Below are 26,615 nucleotides of genomic sequence, written 5' to 3' on the forward strand. Positions count from 1 at the left end.
AAAAAGTTGTCAACTACAAAAATAAAGCTCTACTTTTGATCTGTATAACTCATTAAATATCTAACTGATGGGACAATCAGTATTACCATGACACACTCTCAGAGTTGGACGATTTCAACTGTAAACGGCCAAAGTTTACAACCTTTTTACCGATGCCGATGCTATGTTACAAAAATAAAAATTTTCGAAATGTTTTACATTCTCAAAATCATAAAATCTCAAGTTTGTTTCTTACCTATAAGGCCTACAAGAATCTCGATGCATCCACCGATACCATGTCACAATAGTCTGATTGAAACCACTTATCAGCACATCACTCATACAACCACGTATGTATCCTTTTATTCTAACTCCTGCAAGAAAACTAAATTTGAAACAAACTGTATCATTAATCTTTTGGCGTTACCAGCAATGTTGGGTTGCTCAAAAAGTGAAACACATATCGTGGGACAATGCACAATAGGTACTCGTCCCTCTGCAATCCGCTCGTCATCGCAGTCATCTGGAAGTTTATAAGTTGTAATATAAAGTTTATAAGTTGTAAAACAAACAAACCTGTGAAATTCCTAGGCTTTTTGTAAATATGTGATAGGGAAGGCCATACTGCTTCGTATAGTTTGGACATACAGGAATAGCATCGGGCCGTGTCTGAAATTACAGATAATTAGAGGGATTTAGAGTAAGGGAAATTTTTTTTCTGTAAAATTACTTTATGGTATTTTACCTAAGGACCCTCTAGTTAACCCTAAATTACCAATCAGAATGTTGCCTACAAAACCAAATAAACCATTACCACTTGTTAAAAATGGTCCAACAACAGTATTTTGTGCCCAACTTCTTTGATTGAGAAGCGAGAGCATTAGAAGCAGTAGAACTGGGGATGAGATCGAAGGCATCGATCATCGAAATACACGAATTTGCATTTGGGATGCTGGAGGCAAAGGACACTTTTTAGTGGTTGCGAGGGACGATAGAGAGAAGCAAATCAAATAAAAATGAAGATGAAGATTGAATAATAATTGGAAGAAGAAAAAGAGGAGAAGATGCAACTTTTAATGGATTTAATGGAAATGGGAAAAGAAAATACGGATTTAATGGGGTCCCTCGTCCTTTTTGGATTTGCACGAGAGGGGCAGGTTTAAGAAGTTCCCACGCCGGATCAGAGAAGCCCGCGGGCTCTTCGGAGCATGATGACTTTTGGAAAGAATTTAATAGTTTTTCAATGAATCATATAGACAACAAATTGGAGAGAATTCGGAAAGAGAAGGGGAACCTGCACAGATGTCTTATTATTAAAAGAGGAGAGAGAGTGTACTAAATACTTCTCTAGAGTCGAGAAAATAGAGAGGAAGAGAAGGTGTAATAGTATGAATACCAGAGTAAGGATTACTTTGGTAGGCACCAAAGATTGGAAGTTTAGGAAAAACAGTACTTGAGAGAACTTCATGGTGGCGCCAGTGGTTTTACTGTTTAAAATTTCGATTCTCGAAAAAACACTGTCTAGATTTATTTCGGTCATCGTAGACCACTTAAATAGAAAAATGTGATAGTCTTGTTTTAACTAGTTAAATATTTAACTATTTAACTATTTAGTCTTATCTTTTGAAAGAAAAATTGTTATTCTAGGTTTTCAAGGTACTAAAATTCAAATGTATATAATTTGAAAAAGTATTATTAGCTCAAATTGTACTTCTTTACCCAAAACCTTCAGGCCAATGAAACTTCAAGAAATATAACTGCCCGATTTGGAACCGCCTGGATCAGAACTGGTACGAACCAGAACCGTAAAATATAGGTCTTATGACGTTTAAGAATATTTCAGTATGTTTTGATTCAGTTCTGATCCGAGCGGTTCCAAATAGGGCGGTTCTGATTTGATCTGATTAGGGGCAGTACCAGGAATGTGCGGAACTAAACATTCCGAAAATTTCGGAAACTCGGTTTTTCAAGTTTTTCATAGTCAAAATCTATAAATACATAGGTATGGCGAAGAAAGTTTGGAAATTTTCCGACGGAAAACAATTCTGTAAAATGCCGGAAATTTCGGAAAATTTCGGACATTCCGATTTTCGTTCTGCACATCTCTGGGCAGCATCAGCATAAAAATTATTATTATCAAAGCAAATATGCTGAGCTTTGCTCTGAAAACGTTCTGTGCCAACTTTTAGGAATAATAACCAGGCGAAAAAAAATGCGGGTGTCTCGATCTCAAATTTTACATCAAAAAGCCAAAAAGCCACGAAGGTGATAAAAGTGACACGTTGACGTGAAAAGAGAGGAGACAGGAAAAGGAGAAGAAGATCTCTCGGAAGGTGATGATGATGATGATGAGGAAGAGAAAAGACAGCTGGTATATCCTCAGTCTTGATGGCAGTTGGAGCGTGCTCTCTTTTTCTTTTTCTATTGGCATCAGAAGAGAGGAAGGGAGGAGAAATAGAAATATATTCGATGATCAAATTGATTGTTTTTGATTGCTTCTTTGCTCCAGAGAGGTGTGTGCTCTCTTCTTTTCTTCGTTTTACTTTCTTTCTGTGGCCAAGAAATGAAAGTGGGTGAGCACTTAATTTATGAGAAAGATTTCAAAGTGAGATAGGAAATTGGAGGAGACCACAATGAGCCATTGTGATAAAGGTAATTGAGGTGGTTCGAGGTGAAAGACGAGAGAATGAGGAGGGATGGAGTGGGGTAATAGGAGTTGGGTCTAGGGAATGGAAAAGTTATATATTTGAAAAGTAGATAAGGTACAGTACCGATCAAAAGTGTATTAAGTATTGCCTTTTTTCAATTGAAAACGCCGAACTTTTAGAGTGTGTTATAGTAAAACTAACTGTCCTCCAAAATAGATTTTTATGGAAACAGACCAGGAATAGAATTCCATTTTTGTAATTGCCAACTGTTTTATACGGACACGCCCGAGCACGTTACATTTCGTCAAAGTAATTTCTCCCTCAAATCGACCAATTTCAGTGCAAAATAGTGCGAGATTTGAGCTTTCGTCTAGAAATGTCCATGACCCTCTAGGGACTGTCCGTACAGAAAAGTTGTCAACTACAAAAATGGACCTCTACCCTTGATCTGTGCGATCCATATAAATTTTACTCGATGGGACATTCAGTATCACCATGACACTTTCTCAAAGTTGGACCTTTTCAACTGAAAAACCAAAACTTTGTAACTTTTGAGGAGCACTGTAAATTAGAGTGAGCAATATCACTCTAAAATGAACTATGTCGGTCAAAAACTATGCATGCCATATAGAAATGTAGAGATTTTCAAAAAGACCAGCATCATAAAGCCTTAACAGAAGGAAGAAGAGTTAGGAGCCTCACATCTCGACTGGGTTCACAGTTATGAAATTTTTTTCAATGAATTTAGATTAATTTTTTTGTCAGTTGACAACTTTTTCATATTTCTTCTGAAACTTTGAACTGACATCTCTGGGTTTCCTTCAGGTTTTACGGTAACCTAATATTCATAAACTAGTTAAAATGGCTTTGATTATTTAGACTTGTACAAAAAAACCACTGAAATTGTGCCATACTTTTAATGTTGATCATTACCAAGATTTTCAGCAAAAAATGCAGTTCTCAGAAACTGAAAAAAATTGGGAAATTACTGAAATGCCTAGTTTCTACACAAGGTTATGTAAAAGCAGACAAGCTCCATTCCTAATTAAATCACAACCTGATTTCGTTACTCTAACAATTTTTCCCGTTTTTGGTTCCTTGGCCTATAAAAGTCCAGATTCCAGAAGAAAAAAATCTCAAAAGAAAATAGAAGACTGAAAAGTTTCGGGTACCCGGATTGGTCGAAACAAACAAAATATGGGTTTGACGGGAAGGAATATGTTGGATAGTGGTAATGAACGGAATAAGGGAAACGGCGAAATTTAATTTGGGCAGATTTTCGTTTTGGAAGAGTCGAAAATGGGGGGAAAAGGTTTGAAAGTTGAGGAATAAACGAAAACCAGTGAACCAAAAAAGATAAAGACGGCTAGACTTTTTTGCGGGGGGAACATTTATGTATCTTTCGTGACATCTAATCGTTAATTATGACTCTCTAGACCCAAAAAAGGCTTGATAGAATGATAAAATACTACAATTTGTGGTGATGAAAGATTGACGTAACACTGGAGAAGAAAAGTGCAACAAAGTGGATGAAGAATAACACCAGAAGAAGAGAATGAAGATGGAAGAAGCACCTACAACACAAAAGACTGTGGTGAAGTGGAAGTACTTAAAAGTAGTGGAAGAAGAATAAGAAGAGAGAAGAGAGAGTTTCAAATAAGAACTTTTCAATTCAAGGTTTGTTTAATGAGTCGGGGTCTTCCAGAGAAGAAAAAAAACTGACTATAGTGAGAATTTCGAATTGAGAGAGTGGAGATTCTAGATAAGCTCTAAATCTAAAAAACGAAAACATTACATTATTTATTGGAAGTGATGATAAGTGTTATATCTTTAACTTGGTTGTTTTCTGTTGGTTCATACATATTAGAGATAAATTATTATCTATAGAAATGAATGAGAAGAAAAAACTGACACAGAAAATCAAATTTGCATAAACTCTAAAGTTCAGAGATGAATCTGTTTCTTTTTTTTGCATTTTGAAGAAACCAATAACTACTTGTTTTTTAAATTTTGCTACAGTATACTGACATTTCATCGTTATATCAAATTTATTAGACCTATTTAAAATTGATGTACGGGAGTCCTTTACGGGAAGTTTTATTTCGGACAGTTCTGATTAGGGACACCACCCTGGATACTGAAGTTTCTAGGCCAAATTTCACGTAATTCTCTGAATTAAGATAAGAAAACTTGAAAGTCTTTCGCAACCGCAGCCTTTCCAAGGAGTACGGTAATCACAGAACTTAAAAAGAGCAGTGTGGAAACTAGCGCTCAAATCAGGTCAGAGAAAAAAAAGTATAATTTTTTTTAAATCTATTTAAGTTGCAAACAAATACTGCTCAGTTTCAGAACAAGTAAATTCATATCATCAAAAAACCATGTATTGGATCAGAAATGTCGAAAAGGAAAAACTCGAAGCTGAACTCTCTCAGCACTAAGCAAGAAGTGATACTGATAGTCCGTAGGGTCAGATCAAGTTTTTGTGAACCCCTATCTATCAGTTACTTCATTTTTGATGTTCTACAGTAATCAATTATCTCCAAAAATCTACTCACGTTTATACGGCAAGTTTCCCTGGTAATTGCTCTCATCGTAAATCCGTTCTCCACCTCCACCTCCTCCAGCTCCTTGGACTCCTCGTGGAGCCAGTGCAACCACAATCAACAGCTTGAGAAATATCTGTCGTTTGTCGTACTGTATCCAGAAGACGTCCTTCTTCTTCTGTTCTCGACTCGTCGTTTCTGGGATCTTTCTTCGTTTTCTGATGATGTGGTCGTCAACCAATAACATCTACTCATCAGGAGACTGCCACTTCTGGAACAATGGTACTGTAGGGATATATAATCAGAGAAAAACGGAGAGTATAGATATCGAAGGAGCCGAAAAAAGGTACGAGACATCCATCAAGGGTTAAAAGGAGTCGTGGCAGGGGAAAAAAGAAGCAGGGTGCGTAAGTGTTTCGTTTTTCAAGTCAGAGGAGCAGCTCCGTTTTCGGAGAGCAAAAGGAAAGGAGAAGAAATGTCTCAAAGTGCGAAAAGAGAGTGAGAAAGAAAAAAGAGCACACATATGTGTGTGGGCATACAACGTGTGTCCCCCCTTCCTTCTCCCGCCAATGGTTTTGTTCGAAATTTGATTTCAGCTCATTGAAGACAATCGTCAGATGTACATGTATATGTCCGAAAAGAAAAAGAAGAGAGCACGAAAGAGAAGTCAAGGCTCAACACACAATGTGGGTGCACTTATGGAGTGATAATTTCAGAAAATAAGGAGTTTTTAGAAGATTTTGTGAACGAAGAAGAAATAACTTAGGTTTATAAAGAATGTTGGAAAATACAGTATTACATATAACGGTATGCCGTTTTATTTTTCAACTGCTTTCCAGATAAGATTTGGGGGTTTAAACTTTTGGGGGACTCCTAAAAGTTCTCTAAAAAACTTTTCTAAATGTTCTGTTTGCTATTGTAAATTCTATTCTAATCAGTCAGATTTCAATCGAAATCATTGAACATTTCCATGATGTGAATTTTGAGAATAGAGGGGTGCCGTTATAATACAGTTTTCACGGTATGAGATATGCAAGTTTCAAAGTAAAATTAGATTTCAGAGCTTGACAAACAGGCGGCGAGAGTTTAATAAAAATTTTGTAGATTTCTCTCTTAGTTCCTAAAAAGACCCTCACTTTACCCTGATAATAACGCTGAGAACCTCAGAGCAACAAAAAGAGGCGGAGCTTAGGACTGAGAGAGGAATCCATTTCTCAAAAAAATTAGGCTCTATTTAAGGTTGTAAGCCCAAAGCCAATAAACTTGAAAGAAAAAAATCAAGTGAAAATCGTTATCTCTGGCTATCGCTAGCCAGTCATAAAACACAACTCATATCACCTACTAAAACACGAATCACTAAAACTTCCAATATCCTCTGATACCTCTCTCAACCCAATCCTCTTTCCTAACACCATCATCATCTTCCACTTAACATTTTTATCGCCCTCTTCAAAAGAAGAAGCTGAGAAGATGACGATCCGTGCCACTTGATTTATCCTCTATCGCCGCGAGAGCCAGAAGGAAATGTGAAGTGACGTTCTTTTTTTCGAGGAAAAATGAGGACAAAAGAGTGAACAAATGGGTTTTGAAAGAGGGCTTACGATGATAAATGGATGGGCAAAGGTATTAGAAAATGACAAAAAAAAAGAAAGGAATAGAGTTATTGGGAATAGGAACAGTTGGAGAGGATCAGTTTGAAAAAAGAAGAAGAGGAAGTTTGAATATAAGGGTGGAGAGCGTTACAGTATGTTCTGAAAAACGAAGATTAGGGTGCTGCTCCTAATCAGAATGGCCGAAATAGAACCGTCAAATCTAGGTCTATGGTTTAAGACCCATTCTCTGTTTGAGTAATAAACAAAAGATTGAAAAAATCCAAACATTTTACAAAACATTCATTTTTACCCAGTGAAAACGTGGCGCTAAGAAAAATGCTTAAAATAACATATTTTGTTTGTTCCTGTCAAAATGTAATGGAAAATCTTCCAGGTTTTTAAAAGAAACCTTCCAAAGGCGCTATTTTAGACGGTATGGGGTGGAGCCAAATTAAATATGAACCAATCTATTATTAGTTGTCTGGGTACCCATTCAACATAATATAACCTCATAAAAACCGGTTTGACTTTTTTCTGTACAGTGGGTAACAGCTCGGTACTCGAGTTTCACAGAGAATGTGTCTTAAATGCAACCTTTTTTCAATTGGTTCTATTTCCGGCAGTTCTGATTGCGGTCAGCATCGAGAGAAGATGCTAGAAAAACAGTCAAATCAGTTGTTTCTCAAAGTGGTCGATAGTCTTGCAGAACAGTAGCCGAGGACCTACACCAAGCATTTCTGTTTTGCAGGTTTTGTGCTCTAGACTTGCCCTATAAACTTACTGAGACCTCTATCAAAAGGAAATACCCGTGTATTTTTCACGAATCCTAATAAGTTATGTTTTCCAAGTCTGTCTTACAAAATAGCCTCAACAGAAACACAGACAACAATACCTATCACAAAAAAACACACAAAAGAAAAAAAATGATGAGGTGTATGTTGTCATCGCAGTGCATCAATGTGATGAGGCACAAAGCAAAACCACATCACAAACGAGCTGACAAGCCACTCATTTGCCTCTTCATCATCAGGAAAAGGCTTCTTCATTCACCGGGGCTGCTCCGGTGTTTTGTGTTGATCCTTGGGCGGGTAAGAAGGAGAAGAAAACAGCAGTGGAAAACGACACGCACTAACAAATTTGATGTGGTGTTGTCTCGATTGAAATGACAAGATAGATGAGGGAGGAGAAGGAGGAGGAGGTGAAGTCAAACCTATTACACTACTTGGAGCAAAAAACTCTGCTGAAAATGGAGAAGAACTAGAACAACTTCTCTTTGGAGATGCCGCCTGCTAAAAAGTTAATGAAAGGGAAAGAAGAAGGAGTGGAGAAGAAGGAAAGCTTTTAATCAAGTTTCGTCTTCTTTTGCTTCACTTCTCATTGCTCCTCCTTTTGTAAGATTGTGGGCAGTCTCAGTCCTCTGGAGGATTTTTCTTTCAGAAACACTCATTTTAATTGGATCAACTCCAATGGACCTACCGTACCAGAGCCACTTTAAGCTAATGGGTCTCTAGAAACAACATCTAATGAAGTTTCTAGGATTCAGAAGAAGCGGAGTAAAGTAAACAAAGGACCTCGAAATTTCGTAAGGGTGGAATGAAACTAATTCAATTGACACACAACTACACAGCCCAGAATTTGCAATGCTCCAAAGGCGAAAAAAGTTTAAAAATGGGGCGAAGAAATCCGTGGGGGGATGAAACCGGGACACACGAAATTAGTTAAAAGGGGGGCGCCTGGTGTTGGGAGGCCTTCGGTTTTGAGGGATGAGTGAAAAGATTTGCATATTTGGTGGTGGGGGTTAGAGGGCGGTGTAAACAGAAGGAAAAAATAAAAGGGTGGAAAGAAGAAACACATTTGGCGAGCGAGAAGTGAGAAGAAGCGGAATGAAATCCCTGGTGAACTCAAGAGGCCAAAAAGGTACAAGAAACAATTCATTTTGAGCCAGAAGGATGGATGGAAGATGTCAAAAAGATTGTTTGTATAAGTTTTCGGGTTGAGACGAGGCGGAGGAACGAGTGGGAGTTGATGTGGAATGAAGGGAAATTATCACACGGAGATTATGGAAAGTCGGCGGCACGATTATAAATCGAGGTTACGGTAGTATAAATAAGAAAGCAAGCACGTAGGAGGAATGTGGATGGAAGGATCTAGTGGGTGCCTTTCTATAAGGGGGTTGCTTTAATTAGAAGTCTAGCATCTATTCTTTTGGTAGAATCTAGATACAATTGGAAAAAACTCATATTTTTTCAGTTTTTAATTGTCTAATGGGGTTATTCAAGGGGCAGCAAAAAATGGCAAAAAACGTTTTTTTGCCTTTTTTGCTAGCTGGTGAATAGCTTTCTCTAGAAAAAAACAATCTTCTTTTTCAATTCTCTAGATTTCACTCTTGGACGTTCCTCTGCTCTTCAATATTATTCAAATATTTGAATACCCTGAACGCATTCTACCCATCCCACTTTTTTATGCAAAATGAATCCTCATATTCACTCTCGAAACACTTTCTTTTCACTCTCCAGATAAAAATCTTATGATTTCCTCATGATAGACTCATAAAAGAACGAAACTCTTTTTTTAATGGGTAGTTCGATGAAAGCAAAGAGATTAGATGGAAATAAGAAGAGAGAAGAGAGAATGTTTTGTGGAAAAGAGTAGTTGTCAGGCTGGCGGACAATAATTAATGATAAGAGGAAGATGGACTCACGACAAATGACAACAATTGCGATGGGGGCAAGAGAGAGAGATAGAGGAAATGATTGGCTGAGAGAGGAAGAGATTGGGTAAGGTTTAGAGGTTTGACTCTGAATATGTGGAGGAGAAGATCATAGAAATGAAGAGAAATTACTAGTTTAGGTCTTAATTTTCGAAGTGGAAAAGATACGGTCTTGAAAAATGATGGGCCTTCAAACCGTGAAAGCTGTGCTCCCATATCTTTCAATTCAAAGTAGTATATCTAGATTTCCAATAGAGATATTCCTGAAATATTTTACTAATTGAGAAATATGATGTAGCTATTTTTTGATCCAGCCGAGGTATTACAGTCTAAGCTCTTTCTTGTGAGAGAACCTTTAACTAACAATTAAAACTTACTAGGAAAGGTCATGGAGTCAGTTTGGAGTTATAGGACCAATATCATTGGAAAGCTGGGAAAACGGTAATTCCAAATGTAAGTTTGGACCCCCGGCAATCGTTCTCTCAGATCAAAACACATTGGGAAAACTCATCCAGTTGCTTTTCTATCTCAGGTTGACAAAACGATGAACTATGAATTCAGGGCGTGACATTTGATATTTAGGGGGCCCCGGACTATCAAATAACTTTGTTTTTTGGAAGTTGTTTCAAATAATTAAAATGAAAGAATATTAAAGATCCGGATACCAATGAAATGATGGAAACTGACGTATTTGTTGAAACTACTTCGAAAAAACGGAAATTCTCAAAAAAGAAAAATCATCGAAGTGTAATGACCAAGGTATAGAAACTACACAATCTAAATTTTGGAAAATCTTGTTATTCTTCTCTTTCGAAATGAGTATAACGGAGCATTTTGTGGGCGGAGCTTAGGGATGACAAGACGAAATAAATAAACAAATGTGTTCATGACATGTATAACTTCTTTTTGGGAGCTTAGGAGCCCCTCACCATTCGTTTAATATTTGGAAGAACCATTATTACTATTATTATTCAATCCTCTCTACTTATCCTAAGTTCGGATAATCATTATGAAGACGTTGACGACAAAACGTCAAGAAGGAAAAGAAGCCCAAAGAGAGAGAGAGAGTGAGATTTTTGGTGAAAAGTGAAAAGTTGTCGTCGGTTTCCGGTAGAATGTGCACTACTGGTTTCGGGGGGTGGCGACTAAAAAGGGTAATTGGAAGCGGGGCGAAAAGAAGAAGAAGGAGGAAAACGAAATCTGACGCAGGCCCAACAAAAATTTGGATGATGATGATGATGATGAAGGAGTTTATAAATGGAAGAAATGAGGAACAGAAGAACCGGAAATTGAGAAGAGAATGGGAGAGAAGAATTGGAAGATGGGATGACTCTGAAAAGTTGAGATTCGAGTTTTCTGGAGCGGAATGAAGGGGATACGGGGTCAAGAATCAGTCTGCAAAATGTTACTGAAAGTTTCTGAACTTCAGTAGGGTTAGCTGATTTGAAATGTTCCGAGTTTCTCTAAAGAAGACATTGATTACTTTAAAGGTAATACTACAATTCAGAACGTAAAAGTGCTCAAAATTTTCCAAACGATAAAACATTTATGAAATATCTCAAATGAACTACAGTACAGTATTGAAACACGGACCGGGGGAGGATCTCTGGGGTTTCAGGTCGAGATGTATAATGGAAAATATCAGTTGATTTCTTTACTGGATTTCAATTTTGCAGAATCATTTCAGGAAAAAGTTATACGTATATCCATAAACCAACTTGTTTCAACTTTTTTGTTGTTGTACGTTCTTCTCTTATCAAGTAAAAGTCTCTTGAAACTGCTGATTCAGTCCTGTAAATCAATGAAACTACGTATAACTTTTTTCAGAAAATAGTTCAGCAAAATTGTTGGAATCTATATTTGAAATCAGTACAATTGTTTTATTCGATTGATATACATCTATGCCGGGGCCTGTAACTCCATCTGGGGATCCTGTCCTAGTGAGAGAATATATGATGTTCGAAACTAAACAAATTAAAGTTTAAAAAAAAATTTAAATCATTTAGACCCCAAAATCACCAAAAACTGTTGTGAATAATTATTTTGTTCCAAATGAGATATAGATATCTTATTGGAATATGGTGTTAGTTATAGCATTATGGACCTACCCAAGAAGTAAACTTGTCTATTCACGAATGCAAAAAATGCATTAAATTGCATTCATGAATAGAATTAAATTCCATTAAATGGTACAAGTTTTCTTCGTGGGTAGGTCCATTACCATGCAAACCATCATGCACCGACTAATCATTTAAAAGCACATAACGGTTTTTTGCAATTGTAAACCAATTCCTTAATAATGATTTGAATTTGAACATTAGTTTTCTTTTAAATTGTTGAGTTTCTGTTTGTATTAAATATTATAAATTAATTTGTTTAGAGAAAAATTAATGTACGTCACCAGTTCGTTATTTATGAACATATTCACGAGCAGTAACTTGCGCTGTTTAACATATTTATAAATATTTACTTGGACCTAAGTTACCAGGTATGATAGCGCAACTTATTGTTAGTTAATTGGCCCATTTAAAATGGCTTTTAAAATATTTCTATCCGGCCGGTGGTAAGTAGTAAACTAATAGAAACTGAAAACTACTTTCTAATTTGGTAATATTCAATTTAAAAATGATGAAAAGATTGAAATCCTGGGCTAATACTTGTACCTCCTTGAGAGAAACAAGCTGAACGGTATAGTCCGTTACGATGGCATTACCGAAATTCGGACGAAACCTTCTGGTTAAAAATGTGCAAAACACAAAGTAGAAAATAGTCTGAAAATGTATGTATACATATTCTGCGAAGAACCACGATTAACATCTTCTCCCATCCGCTTGCCTTCTTCGCCGTGCACTTTTTTCGCCGAAACGAAACCATTATCTGATGCGCATACATGTCCGACACGGGCTTAAACGACTTCTGAAGCAGCCGAGTACTCCGGAATTATTTAGTCGGTGACGTTAAGGAATGAAGAGAATAAAGAGAAGAGTAAAGAAATAACAGAACAAAAAAGAATGGAAAAAAACGGGGAAAAGGAGACTGATTCTTGTGTTATTACAGCACGTTTCTCTCGACATACGACGTCGTCAGTAATCCATCCGAATCTCTATTTTCTCGTTTTCCTTGCGTGGGAACACGACGAAATTCGAGACGGATTGGTTTCTACTACGACGTACTGAACGAACGACGAATTGATTGCACCCGGGAATGGTAAACAAACAAATATCTGCAAATGAATAGGTTTTTTGAGAAATTCGTCACAGCAAAAGTCAATGATTTTCTTATTTTTAGACTAATCAAATGACAATGCAGCTTGTGATATATGAATCAAGAAAAGAGGCAAAATGAACACGGAATGTACAGAATAGGTTATAGGGGTTGAAGATACAGAAACTAAAGCACGAGGATAAAGAATAACACGTTAAAGCGTGGTGAGCCTTCTGCTCTCAAGAACTGGATGTTCCTTGGTGGCGGAGTAGAAATCGAGCACCAAATGGCAAGCCTTATCGACAGACTCCTGTGGCCAGTTGCTGACATCGGCACTCCACCAACACGGATCCATATTTTGTTGAACAGGTTGATAGCCTTTGACTGTGAATGCGAGATGAAGAAGGGCGATGGCAATCATTTGAGGTTCTGTTGTGATGCACAATGTCGTGTAGATACTGTCGTTGATGAATGTCCAAGCGATTTGAACAGCGTCGGTAATCTGAAAAAAATTTTAATGCAACACTTTCGAAAAAGTCGATATAATCGAGAAGTTGTCCCTAGAAATCGGATTTTTGGTTTAAAAAATCCCAAACTGTGTATGTTTCATAAAAATCTTACCTGCTCTCTGCTCATATCCGGGAACATTGTCTTATACTCTAACAGTGCATCGTAAGGTAACCCAACTTGCAAATCAAACTTCAGTGTGTGCAACAATACTCGTTCGGCTCCCATTACTTCGTCCTGTAACAAGTAATTGTAATTTTTGGTAATTGGTGGGAGTAAACCAGCGAAAATTATTAGTGTTGGCTAAATTTTCACTATTTAACTCTTACCACAAGACTATGATGATATTTTCCATAGATTTCTGGCCATTGTGCTTGTGCTGCTGCACACACATCTTTGCACTTTTTCGGGAAGTCTTCGACTTTTCCGGCCAAGAAAAGACAACTGATAGCGGTGATCTGAATTAAATTTTTTTGATAATTTTAAAACTTCAAAACTCAATAATACCTCTCTGTTAAAGTTTTGAAAGCTGTGTTCCATGTAAAATCGATGGAAGTAAACTGCGGCGACACCGATAGTGGGACGTGGCTTACTGAAGTGATTAAATAATTTATTTTACTTTCGGAGAAGATAAATCTTACCAATTCAATGCAGCTCCGATCTCCGCAATCAACTTGATGCCTTCGCGACGATACAGCAGCTCTTGATCTTTGTTCATTCCAGCAAGAATAGATGGAGTGACCTGAGAACAGAGTTGTATATTTATTTTGAATATAAATGCCGATAATTTTTAGTTACCTTCAGCGCCTCCAATTGCCAAGTCCAGTCCGTCAATTTTAAGAACTCTGCCATTTTGTGTTTTTCGTCTAGAAATTCTTTTTCGAAATTCCTCGTCTAGAAATTCGTCAGAAGTTGCATAAAATACAAACTGGAAAGAAAGCAAGCCTAAGCGAAAACCTGCGAAAGCGCAAGTATTTTTCGGAGAGACTACGGTAAGCAAACGTACGCAATTGTTGACCGTAATCCTCCCAAAAATCGTTTGAATAAAATAAATTTTGTATGGAGTTGCAAGGACTTGTACAATATAAATTTCGTAAAATCTATATCATTTTGTTTTAAATTTCAAATTAAATAAGTAAATTAGCTATCGCGAGAATATTTTAAAACAATCAGAATAGTTTTTTAACTTAAGTACAAAAGCTATGCACATGAATACGTTTTGTCTGCAATTGCAAGGACTTGTACAATACAAATTTCGTAAAATCTATATCATTTTGTTTTAAATTTCAAATTAAATAAGTAAATTAGCTATCGCGAGAATATTTTAAAACAATCAGAATAGTTTTTAACTTAAGTACAAAAGCTATTTATGCACATGAATAAGTTTTACCTGCAATTGCAAGGCCTTGTACAATATAAATTTCGTAAAATCAATATTGTTTTGTTTTAAATTTCAAATAGAAGTAATTAAGCTATTTCAGAAGTTGCAGAAAATACAAACAATTCGAATTAAAAGTGGTCGTTGCAGGATAAAATATTATTGGTGGAAGAAAAATGATAATTTATAGTTTTGAAGCTAGCTAGCCGAAACTAATTCATATGCGCGCATATGCGCATGCGCATAGCTTTTGAACTTGAGTTAATAACTATGCTGCAGCATGCTGATTGTTTTAAAATATTAATATAATTCACTCTAACAACGAGACTTCAGGCAATTTTCGTTGCCTAGCAATATGTTATATGTTTCTCTCCTCACCTACCTCTTTATCGGTATTCAAAACAAAAAAGCTAATTCTTCTCATTTTTCAGCAATAAAAATGCCATTTGGCCATCGTAATAACAGCTACAAATATGGTGGATTTCGCCAATACCGCCCAGTTCAACAAACGCAAAATTACAATCAATTTGAAGCGCCACCTCCACCACCAAGTCGAAGCGTTTTTGACTTCACTCTCGAACAGGGAAACTTGGCAGGAACGAAAACTGCCAAAACAGATTTGGTTTTTGCGAAGGTATCGGTAACTCAAAAATCAATACAGAATTTATATAAACTTTTTTCAGGAAATAGTGGAACGCGCTGCCAACTTGACACCATCGCCCGAAGTGAGAAATCAAATAAAACAATATGCTCAAAAAGTGATTGTCGCGTTGGAGAAAGAGCATAGAGAGAATACTCTCCCAGAAGTCGGTGTGACTCGTATCATGCATGTCGGATCATTTGTCACTGGTACATCAACTCATTTATCAGATAAAAGTGATGTTGTAGTGCAATTGAAATGCCTTCCGTCATGTAAGCTCAGTTATTCAAAAAATTCATTTAGCCATATTTATTTATTTTCTTTTTTTTCAGTCGAAACTCTTCTGATACTCGGAAATAAGATTGTCGAAAATATACAGTCAGCAGACCCATCGGAGACTGGAGTCGCGCTTCCGACGGAGGATGGATGTATCATTTCTTCTCATAACAAGCAAGTCAGAGTGCTCGTCACTATCAATCCATTGGATTCGGTGAAGTTGGAACCTGAGTTGCATTGTGAGTACCAATTCATAAAGAACTCAATATATTGGGTTCACTCTTTTTAAAAACTTAAATAAAAGTGCCCATTTTTTCAGTGGATGAAACTCGAATGATGATCAATCACTTCTCCTTGCGACACGTCAGTTGGCTCACAGAAATGACTGAATGCATTCCGAAGGAAACTGTGCAAGAATACCATGCTCTGATTCGTGTCCTGAAAGATGTTCGTTCTCGATTCCGCGGTCTCCAGCCTCTCTCGGTTTGGGCACTTCAATTTCTCGCATTCCATTGTTTGTTCGATGGACCAAACCGCCAAAAAACAAATCTCGGAACCGCATTCCGTCGCTTTTTCGAGTTAATCAGTGCCGGAATCTTTCTCCCAAAGGCAGCTGGTCTAATGGATCCAACTGCTCCAAATCATCGAATTGGATTCGATTTGACATTCGAGCAAATGGATGAAGTCTGCATAGCAGCGCAGACTCTCATTCGTGTCTTTGCCACAGGAGATGATGGATATCGAGCGATTCTTGGAACGGAAGGAACTGCTGCTGATCTCACTAAAACCACTTCTGTCTGGAATGGTATCACGATTCAACCAAGCGAGACTGCTTACGAAGATGGATGTTACGATCAACCACCATCAGCAGAAGCGGAAAAGATTCCAGTGGTTTGAGATTTCATATTTTCCTTGACATCAAAATATAATTATTGATCTCTGTAATATTTTCAATAATTTCACTTTTATCATGCCTTTTCTGTAATAAATCTCAAATTTATTCGTTTTCTAAACGTGAACTCTGACATGTTCCACATTCCACTTCATAACCATTCGATTTTCAACCACTAGTTCTGTTTTTTTTCCACCATACAAAATAAGGGATCTCTATATCTACTTGGGTATAGTCTAATGTCTCGAATTCTCGGACTCGGCGCTCTCGGAGTCACCGCCGCCAGCACTTTGGCTGTATACCAAACTCGTTTTGTCTCGAGAATTCACCAAGCATCATCATGTCAAATGAGTCGACTCGAAGATCTTCCATCTCGTGAGACTATAGTCGATTCACTGAAAACTGAGAAACAATTCGATGTACTTGTGATCGGAGGAGGTTCCGCTGGAGCCGGAGTGGCTTTGGATGCTCAGACACGTGGATTGAAGACTGCAATGGTGGAATACGGGGACTACTGTAGTGGGACGTCTTCGAAATCATCAAAACTTCTTCACGGAGGTGTCAAGTATTTGGAAACGGCGTTGAAAGAAATGGATTACGAACAGTATAAAATTGTGCAGGAAGGGTTGAATGAGAGGATAAACGTGATGAAGGCTGCACCGTTCTTGTCACACACTTTTCCAGTTTTGGTTCCAACTTATAAGTGAGTGTATACCTTTGACTGGTCAGCTGAAATCTTAGGGATTCTGAATCTGCGTGCAAAATATTTTCTGCAGTATCGCTCAATAGTTTTCAGTTGAAATTGTCCAACTTTGAGAGTGTGTCATAGTAATTCTGATTGTCACAGCCAGTGCGTTTTTAATGAACTATGCAGATTAAAAGTAAAGCTTCATTTTTGTAGTTGACGACTCTTTTGAACGAGCATGGGGAGTTACGGTAATTTTAAGACGACAGCTCAAAAATCGAACTATTTTGCCCTGAAATTAGTCGATTCGAGGGAGAAATTACTTTGTCGGTATGTAACTTGTCGGTACGTCGCTTGTAGGAAGTGTCCGTACAGAAAAGTTGATAACTGCAAAAATGGAGTTCTACTTTTGATCCGTACGATCCATAACACATGTACTTTCTGGGACTGCTTGTTGTACCACGAACGCTCTCAAAGTTGCACGTTTTCAACTGAAAAAGGCAAAATATGATATCATTTTGGATGGTACTGTATATCTCTTCGAACTTTACCACATCTTGCAGATGGTGGCAATCTGTGTACTATTGGGGAGGTGTCAAAGTTTATGACTTCCTAGCTGGAAAGGGGATTCTGAAACCGTCGAAATTTGTGAGCAAAGAAGAAGCCCTCGAAATCTGTCCCACAATCAAAAAGGAAGGATTGAGAGGTGCCATGCTCTATTATGATGGACAACAGAATGATGCTCGATTGGTTCTCGTGGTGGCACTGACTGCGATTCGATATGGTGCTAAGGTTAGGGTTTCCAATAATTTTTCCATAAATAGTCGAGATTTTAGTGTGTGAACCATACGGAATGCATCAGTTTGTTGAAAGACTCGGATGGAAAAGTGAATGGAGCAGTTGTGAAAGATCATGTTACTGGAGAGACTTATAAGATTAATGCGAAAGTAGTGGTGAATGCAACTGGCCCGTATAACGATCACATTCGTAAAATGGCAGATGAGAAACGGAAACCGATGATCCTTGGAAGTTCGGGTATTCATCTTACTGTAGCCAAGTACTTCTGCCCTGGAAACACTGGACTCATCAATCCAAAATCATCAGATGGACGTGTTATTTTCGCTTTCCCATGGGAAGATGTCACAATCGTTGGAACAACTGATGATCCAGCTGAGGCATCACACTCTCCTACTGTAACTGAGAAAGAGATTAAGTACATTTTGGATGAGATGAACAGAAGTTTCGCGAAAGAGTATCAGATCAAGCGGGAGGACGTGATTAGTGCGTGGTCTGGAATTCGTGGATTGGTGTTGGATCCGAGGAAGAAAGATCACAAGACATTGGCTAGAGGGCACTTGGTTGATGTAAGTGAACTAACAAGGAAAGGTCGTGGAGTCAGTTCGGAGTTATGGGACGTGACGTATATCATTGGAAAGCTGAAAAAAACGCGGATTCCAAATATATATTTAAATTTTGCCCTCAAGACCTGGTATTCGAGAAAAGCAAGGTCAAAAATCGGTAAAATAGAAAATTATTACTTCTTTAACACGCAAAATGACAAAAAAATTACAAAAAAAATCGTGTGTCAGAATGCTAATAATTTGAAATTTTCAAGAACTTTGATCTCGTTTTTATCGAATGCCAGGCCTCGAGGGCAAAATTTAAATATATATTTGGAATCAGCGATTTCTCAGCTTTCCAATGATATAGGTTACGTCCCATAACTCCAAACTGACTCGATGACCTTCCCTAGTAAGCAATCAGCAAATCTGAGACTATCTCTTCCAGGTCGGAGCAACTGGTCTCATCACAATTGCCGGTGGAAAACTCACAACATTCCGTCATATGGCTGAAGAAACTATGGATAAAGTAGTTGAAGTGAACAAGTTGGAAGAAGCAAAACCCTGCGCAACTCGTGGAATGAAGTTCGAAGGTGGACACGAGTACACCCCAATGCTCTATCGCATCATCTCTAGAAAATATGGACTCGAGGAGTCTGTCGCCACTCATTTGTGTCAAACATACGGAGACAAGGTTTACGAAGTTTTGAAATTGTGTAAATCCACTGGAAAGAAATTCCCAGCCATCGGGCATCGTCTTCATCCAGACTTCCCATTCCTGGAAGCAGAAGTGAGATATGCAGTGAAAGAGTACGCACGTATTCCCGCTGATATTCTCGCGAGACGGACTCGTCTCTCACTTTTGGATGCTCGTGCTGCCAGACAAGTTCTGCCACGTGTCGTTTCCATAATGGCAGAGGAATTGGAATGGTCTCCAGAAGAGCAAAAGAGACATTATGAGGAGGGATTGAAGTTTTTGAAAGTGGAGATGGGTGCATGCAATTTGGGAAAGGGAAAGGAGGACACGTTCGAGTTGAATAAGTGAGTTTGATTCTTTGCTTTTTATCAGAAGCTATCTCAATTATTTTCAGCGCCGAGAAGACTGCAATCTATAACATTTTCAAGAAAGTGGATCGAGAGAAACGTGGATATTTCTCTGGTGCAGATCTCAAAGTGTTTTTGAATAAACAGAAGAAGAGTGCGAACGTCCATCAGGATATTCTGGATGATGTGATTCTGGAGGCTAACGATGGAAACAAGTACATTTCTCCAGGAGACTTACACAAGGTTTTAGAGAGTATCTTTTAGTTTCAGTCATTCTATTTCCAGATCTATCTGGACATCAAGAATGGCTCATTCAAAGGACGTCGCCTCGTCGACCATCTCGGTGAAGTGAAGTGGGAATGAACAAACAAATTCGATCAATTATTTTTTATTTTGAATAAAAAGAGCTCTTCGAGAGCTTTCTAAATTTAATCTATCTTGATTTTCCCATCAATCCATTAAAAAATTTATTTTATCAAATCTGGGGGATGATGAAAGAAAAGAAAACATTTTTACTGTGTCTTCGTAGCAGAATCGACTGTTTGACTAGATGAACTTGGTACCACTGGCCCAGAAGATCTTTGTAGAGGAGCTGGTTTTGATTCTTCTTCTGGTATCTTCTTGTCGGGCTCATCGAATGATTTCTCGAAACTACTACCATAGGAGAAACGACTGGATCTCTGAAAATCTTCCTCTCTGGAACGATTTATACATCACCAAAAGAAACTAACACTACTCCCCTGCTCGTCATTCGTCTTGCTCAATCGTCGTCTTATCAGATCTCCACTGGCTCCTTTCACGTGTGACGTTGGAGTTCGACGAGGAAGTCGACGTTGAGCGATTTTTGCAGCGATCTAAAGAATTATTAGCTCATCACAGTTCTTTCAACTGCGCTCGACCGAAATCTCCTTGAGAAATGTTTATTTTTCTCTGAGTCCCTCAATTTCGCACGCAATTTTCTTTGGTTTCGGTAGAGCGCGGTTGTAAGACGTGAGCCATGTTATAGGAGTGAGTGAGGACTGCTGTGATGACTGAGCTTACGTTTGGAGCAGCTGGAAACTCATCACCGTCTTCTTTGGTGGTTGAGGGACGACGATCGGTTTGTTGATTGGATTCTGTTGACTTATCAGTGGAGATGGATTGTTCAAGTTGAGCAGTTCTTTGGCGATCTGGAAAAGTTTTTCTGAGAACTGTTACATTTATTTATAGAATTGACGCCAGAAGCCAAATGATGACTCATCGTTCTTTTATAGGCTTTTTATAGGTTTATAGGTACACACTATTCACCAGTTTTCCCATTTCTCAAAACTTACTTTTCAGTCTCGAAGCCATTATTTTCCAGAAGTGAGTGAATAATTCCAGTAGAAATCTGAAATGAAAGGTGTTGAAGCTGAGAGCAAAGGAAACGAAGAAACTGATGATGACGGGGAGAAAAAAGAGAAAAAAAGCGGTGTGATGGGGGGAGGATGAGTCATCTCAAACCATAGGAACAGAAAATGGACGAAGACGATTGCACCATAACAAAAAATATTGTAAAGACACAAACGGGGCACAGAGAAGAAGAAGAAGACCGCCCCGTTTGCTTTTTCTGTAAATTCTCGTGACAGGTGACGGTACGTGGGAATGATCCGATTGATACACCTTCTGAAATCTTTTTGTCGATCTGTGTGTCTTATACTATCCAGATGTCTACAAGAACTTCAAATCTTCATTAGAAAAAACTCATACAGAACCGCTCAAAAGGTTATCAACTGTGGCTGTTTTCAGTGGAAACTGACTAAGTTGGACAGTGTATTTCGGTGTCATCTGATTGTCCGACAAACTCAATTTTGTATGGGCTGAACAGAGCAAAAATAGCACATAATTTTTGTAGTTGACCATTTTTTTGTAGAGACACTACTTTGAAAGCCGCAGGTTGTCAAAGTGAAAAACTACAAAATTACGCTAATAACCCCTGAAATTAGTCGGTTTCAGGAAGAAATTACTTTGATGACCTATAACTTTCAAGGAAGCATCCCTACTAAAAAATGTCCAACTACAAAAATGATGTGCTATTTTTGCTCTCTCTAACCGCTACAAAATAAAATTTGTCGGACAATCAGGTGGCACCAAAATACACTCTCAAAGTCGACCTTTTTTTTACTGAAAACAGCCAAACCTGATAACTTTTCGAGCGGTACCGTAGATTCGTCTGTATGTCTTACCATCCAGAGGTCCACAAGAACTTCAAATCTTCATTAGAAAAAAAAACTCATAGTTAAATAAGAAAAAATCAAGCGATCACATGATTATTATTGTTATGAACATTATGTGGGGGCGTCGGGAGAGCATCTTTCAGAGATGCCATATCAATTGTAGTCGCCGGAAGAACAATAGATCCACGACGGGAAATCGAAGATTCGGTGGAGCACAGGCGTGTAGCAGATGGGCTGAAGGACATTATTTTTTGAAAAGATTCCAGATAGGAAGACTTACTTTGCAGATTTCGACATGAACGGACACTTTGGAGCATCGTCGTTGATGCTGAGTTGAGAAGATGTGCACATGCTTCCTCTCCTGTTAATTCATTTAATTGGGCTGATTTTAACTTGATTGCTAATTACCTCGAAGAAGACGGTGAGTTCAAAAAACTTCCTCGCCTTGGTGCAGCTCGGAGTCTGTCCACAATTGAAGACACAAGGACAGTCCAGGCTCGACAAGCATCGGGGAACCCGCGTACACAGTCCTGCAAATTTATTTTTGGTTTCCTATAACGTAGTTCTATATTTAAGACTTAGTAGCCCTTGTGCTCGAAAGCCTTTCAAAAAAAAACAGTAACGAAGTTTACGGAGTATACATATGAATCTAATTACAACTAGGTCGGCGGGTTTTTCAAAAAAAGAAACAAAGTTTCAAAGACCAAGAAAAGTCCAGCATCTAACCTGTATAACCACATGATCAACAAAGTATTCTCCAACTTTCTCCCAATGCGATGACTTGAATCCGTATCGTTTCAGATACGCATGACTCTGACCGATATGATCCAAATGCTCCAAAATCTTGGCAGGTTCTTGTTCAAGACTGGACACAACTTGTGAGACAAGGGAGACAAAGAAGTGAGTGTGGTCTCGAAGGGTGGCGATTGAACCGGATCTTCTGAAATGATTATGAGATGAATCGGATTTTCATCTACAGTACCGCTCAAAAGGTTATCAACTTTGGCAGTGTATAACGGTGTCACTTGATTGTCCGATAATTTCAGTTTTGTATGGGCTGAACAGAGCAAAAACAGCACATCTTTTTTGTAGTTGACCATTTTTTTGTAGGGTTACTACAATGAAAGTTACAGGTCATCAAAGTCATTTTTCCCAGAAATCGAGTTTCACTTGGACAACCTGCAACTTTCATGGTAGTGTTCTTACAAAAAAAAATGGCCAATCACAAAAATAATGTGCTATTTTTGCTCTGTTCAGTCCATACAAAATTGAGTTTGTCGGGCAATCAGGTGGCACCGAAATACACTATTAAAGTTGGTCATTTTTAACAGAACAGAAAACAGCCAAAGTTGATATCCTTCTGAGCGGTACTGTAATTCTAATAAAAAAGACCATGCTAAAAAGGGAAAACAAAAAAAACTGAGCTAGGTATTACAAATCAAAAACGTTTTCTAAAATCTATATACCTCCTTTCACACCTTTCATGCATTGAATCGACAAACGCCGCATTATAGAAGATGTTTCTGACATCTTTATCTTTCTGTAACTACCTTTCTTATAATATTCTTTTTCCCTTCAATTTACATACCGTATCCAATTTCTCCCACACTCTCTCAACCAAACTAACAATCCCTTTGCAGTTTGCTCTCGGCGGTTCACATAGTCGAGCCCACGTCGTTTTGAGTGCTCGAATATGTTCGTGTTTTAGGTTCCAGATGGAAGCAAGAGTGATTAGTTTGATGGCTGGTGCACTTCCACTTCGCTTCCGGAGTGGAGGATTTGGGACGGCAAGACGATTGGCAGATGTTCGAGCAGGAGACGATGTGACTGACGTGGATGAGTTTCGTTTCTGAAAAGAGGGTAAGATTTCGAAAAGTTGTCAGATTAGATGCTCACCTTTTTCTGAATACTCGTCAACGTCGGATTCGATTGTCTCTTCTTATAGAAGCCGGCTCTCGCAGCGCCCATCATTTCGAAAACTGAAAAGTAGAGAATAGTTGTGAATTGAAACTTGCTCACACAAAAGTACGAGAAAAGATGTTTTTTGCTCCTCTCGAAGAAAGTAGAAAAATGGAAGAAGGATAACGAGCCATCTCTCGTCTTTCTCCCTTCCCTTCAAGACATTTATCCCCTGGGGAACTGTTTGTGAAAAACACAGAGAATAAATCATCTTTCTTTGTTCTCGAAAATTTCTCTTTCTTCGGGAATATTTCTCTACTTTTGTCTTACTTTTGGGACACAAACACGTACACTTATCATGTGCATAATAATGTGAAGATTTTAAGATGGAAAACATGGAAAAACAGGAGAAAAGTTCGAAGTAGGGGGTAACTATGCGGATGATGACGGGAAGGAAAAAGAGCTTCTAAAAATAGAAATGGAGTTTCGAAATTGGAAACGAGATTTCCAGATGTTGGGTATTGAAAGTGACTCATCTCATTTAATGAAAACTTTTAGGTTTACAGAAATGAGAAAAGCTTTGATATTGGAGTTTTGACTATTACATGATTAAGAAAGTTTTGAGTAATTTGCCGGTGGTGCTCTAAATCAGAACTGCAAGAAACTGAAATGCGTGAACCAGACTGGTAATAATAAGAAACCGTTTAAAGTATGGTCACATGTTTTATAACTAGATCACGGGTCCTCGATTCCGATTCCTAGGTTCCGAGATTACTAGATTTGTCCTAGATAGCTAGTCCTAGATTTCTAGATGACGGGTCTTAGATTTGACGGTTCTGATTCGACAGTTCTATTTTTAGGGGCAGCGTCAAATTTCCATTTTTCAGACACTGTCTGTACAAAAACATTGACAACTAAATATGAAAATTAATCCCTACTTTTGATCTACTAACGCCACAAAGATTGATTGGAGCACTCTCTCAGAAATTGTAATTTTAAGTTTTTTGACATTGGGTGACAACTTCTTTTTTAATCTTTCTAGTAATAATGAAAATCTACTTTTTCAAACCTCAAACAACTTGATTCTCTAGTACTACTTTCCCATGTTTTCAGCTCAATTCATAACAACGCCAATTTTCGAATGTGCTAATAAAACATGAAGTTGAATACACAAAGAACAAAATCTGAAGTAAGGAGGAAAATGAAATACGTATAGATCTCGGAAGATGGGATTCCAAAACAGGAAAAGGAAATGTGAGTGTGTCTGTTTGAAGGATTCTGAGTAACTTGGATATGGTTGAATGGGTTCAAGAAATTAAATATAGAAAGATCAAACGGAAATTCGGGAACATTTCAGAAATGATTCATGAACAACTTCTGAAAAAATATTCCAGACTTTTTGAGATAATTAGATTGGAGTAAATTGAGAGGATCCTCAGGAAGGCTTCTCGTATCAAACATCTATGGATTTTCCTTCTTCCACCAGATGTCTGAATGAGAAAAAAACTAAACTATAAAGCGAAAATTTAGATGAGACCATAGAGCAACAGCTACTCATTGAAGAAAAAAGAAATGATGCAACGAATAAAATAGAGAAAACACTTATAATAGACCGATAATTGAAAATGAAATACTCATTGGGACCTCCTTCAAGATGAAAGATGAAATAGAAGAGGCAGTAGTCGATGGTGTTCTGATGTCTCGAGCAACTAAAGACTTGTTTCAATAAACGGAATGCTCGAAGTTGAAAAGAAGAAATTGGAAATTTATTGGTGTTTTCTGATGTTTGGAATTAAACTTTAGCATTCAGTTTTTGAACTAATCGCGTGGTTCTATGGAACTATAGTGTCGTAGTTTCAATTCCGAATGAAGAAATTGGAAAGACAGTCACGGAATCACAGCTCTTTCAGTATTCTATTAAACGTTACATTTAAAGTTTCGAAACAAATCTCAAAAAACTAAATCTAAATTTTCCGTATTGAGTATCGAGACCGGAAACTAATAACCATGAAAAGTTTCATAGCGTCCAGATTTTGACGTTTCGAAACCGCGACATTTCGCAACCACGACGTTTCGAAATGTCACAGCTGCCAGATGTCTCGCTTTCGAAACCAATCTCAGACTGTCTGATTTTTCCATAAGTTTGAAGTCAAATGCTATAATCAAATGAGCAAATCTAAACAACTTGAGGGCTATTCTTTTTTCCGGTCTCAGACGAAAATTTCCAACTTTTCAAAATTCTTGAAAAATTGCCAACTTTAAGACTACCGCCTCGTCTAAAGCCATGTTCAATTCCACTCAAATTATATTGGTTGTGTAGATCACATCTAGATCTATATTTTTGAAGTTGACACCTTTTTGATAGCTCCGCCCACTTTTGAGGTTCTTTTCTCTGGAATTCCTGCCTTCTCTCTACGCCTCTTTTCTCGGTGACATTCTGAGAAACGGTATCTCCGAAGCGTGGATAGCTCGGATAAAGTTGTCAACTACAAAAATGAAGAGCTAGATTTCAACAGTACAATAAATATAGACTAGAAATAGTGGAATTGTCAAACATAGCTATTGAAATTGATCTACCGTATAACCTGTAATAGAGACGTGCTGAGTTTGGAGTATCCTGTCTCGGCTGTCTTTAAAGATACGAAAAATTTTTAAACTGAAAAATATTCTATAGATATTAAGCTATATTTTGTCAGTTAATAGCTTTTTGATATTTCCTTTGGGAACCGAGATATACCGCTGGGAACCGGCACCACGCGCGCCTCTTTTACAGGTTCAACGGTTAATTAGTATATCGGAATCTAGAAAAGATTAGGAAAAGGAAAATCTAGCCTTGATATATACCAACAGCAGTTCTCTAAATGGTAAGAGCATTCATGGAAACTTCTAGAATGTTTTGATAGACAAAGAAACTCGAAAAAGGAGGAGTGATTCTTGAAGAACTGAATCAAAGGGAAACTAAATTTCCTGTAGTCACATGAAGTCTCCGGGAAAAAAGGTGGTTCCCACACATCAACAAACAAAAAAAACTTGAAAAGATCCTAAAAAAGATAAAAATGTCCTTCTTCTCCTTGGCTCCACCC

At 37.9% G+C, this 26,615-nt stretch overlaps 6 protein-coding genes across 6 annotated transcripts; 2 read left to right on the forward strand and 4 right to left on the reverse strand.

Annotated features, from left to right (window-relative positions):
* Nucleotides 1-231: 231 nt before the first annotated feature.
* Nucleotides 232-5,417, reverse strand: GCK72_017471 (uncharacterized protein; the record flags this gene model as incomplete). Its single annotated transcript, XM_053732107.1, has 4 exons — nucleotides 232-353; nucleotides 407-502; nucleotides 556-648; nucleotides 5,183-5,417. 4 exons carry the CDS (start codon nucleotides 5,415-5,417, stop codon nucleotides 232-234), a joined length of 546 nt encoding a protein of 181 aa, XP_053581020.1.
* A 7,473-nt stretch (nucleotides 5,418-12,890) lies between these two features.
* Nucleotides 12,891-14,035, reverse strand: GCK72_017472 (uncharacterized protein; the record flags this gene model as incomplete). The annotated part of the gene is made up of 6 exons (XM_003102360.2): nucleotides 12,891-13,178; nucleotides 13,298-13,420; nucleotides 13,513-13,641; nucleotides 13,691-13,775; nucleotides 13,825-13,925; nucleotides 13,982-14,035. The coding sequence occupies 6 exons, from the start codon at nucleotides 14,033-14,035 to the stop codon at nucleotides 12,891-12,893; spliced, it is 780 nt and encodes a 259-aa protein (XP_003102408.1).
* A 965-nt stretch (nucleotides 14,036-15,000) lies between these two features.
* GCK72_017473 (uncharacterized protein) lies at nucleotides 15,001-16,374 on the forward strand (the record flags this gene model as incomplete). Its single annotated transcript, XM_003102308.2, has 4 exons — nucleotides 15,001-15,195; nucleotides 15,245-15,473; nucleotides 15,534-15,716; nucleotides 15,797-16,374. The coding sequence occupies 4 exons, from the start codon at nucleotides 15,001-15,003 to the stop codon at nucleotides 16,372-16,374; spliced, it is 1,185 nt and encodes a 394-aa protein (XP_003102356.2).
* A 234-nt stretch (nucleotides 16,375-16,608) lies between these two features.
* Nucleotides 16,609-19,801, forward strand: GCK72_017474 (uncharacterized protein; the record flags this gene model as incomplete). Its single annotated transcript, XM_003102319.2, has 6 exons — nucleotides 16,609-17,072; nucleotides 17,618-17,846; nucleotides 17,891-18,418; nucleotides 18,843-19,435; nucleotides 19,486-19,681; nucleotides 19,724-19,801. 6 exons carry the CDS (start codon nucleotides 16,609-16,611, stop codon nucleotides 19,799-19,801), a joined length of 2,088 nt encoding a protein of 695 aa, XP_003102367.2.
* A 149-nt stretch (nucleotides 19,802-19,950) lies between these two features.
* On the reverse strand, nucleotides 19,951-20,770 carry GCK72_017475 (uncharacterized protein; the record flags this gene model as incomplete). Its single annotated transcript, XM_003102258.2, has 4 exons — nucleotides 19,951-20,118; nucleotides 20,170-20,292; nucleotides 20,480-20,607; nucleotides 20,752-20,770. 4 exons carry the CDS (start codon nucleotides 20,768-20,770, stop codon nucleotides 19,951-19,953), a joined length of 438 nt encoding a protein of 145 aa, XP_003102306.2.
* A 940-nt stretch (nucleotides 20,771-21,710) lies between these two features.
* On the reverse strand, nucleotides 21,711-23,604 carry GCK72_017476 (uncharacterized protein; the record flags this gene model as incomplete). The annotated part of the gene is made up of 7 exons (XM_003102317.2): nucleotides 21,711-21,867; nucleotides 21,914-21,994; nucleotides 22,042-22,163; nucleotides 22,360-22,573; nucleotides 23,100-23,173; nucleotides 23,222-23,482; nucleotides 23,530-23,604. The coding sequence occupies 7 exons, from the start codon at nucleotides 23,602-23,604 to the stop codon at nucleotides 21,711-21,713; spliced, it is 984 nt and encodes a 327-aa protein (XP_003102365.2).
* Between the last annotated feature and the right edge of the window lie 3,011 nt (nucleotides 23,605-26,615).

Source organism: Caenorhabditis remanei, chromosome V (genome assembly GCF_010183535.1).
Source record: "Caenorhabditis remanei strain PX506 chromosome V, whole genome shotgun sequence".
NCBI lineage: Eukaryota > Metazoa > Nematoda > Chromadorea > Rhabditida > Rhabditidae > Caenorhabditis > Caenorhabditis remanei.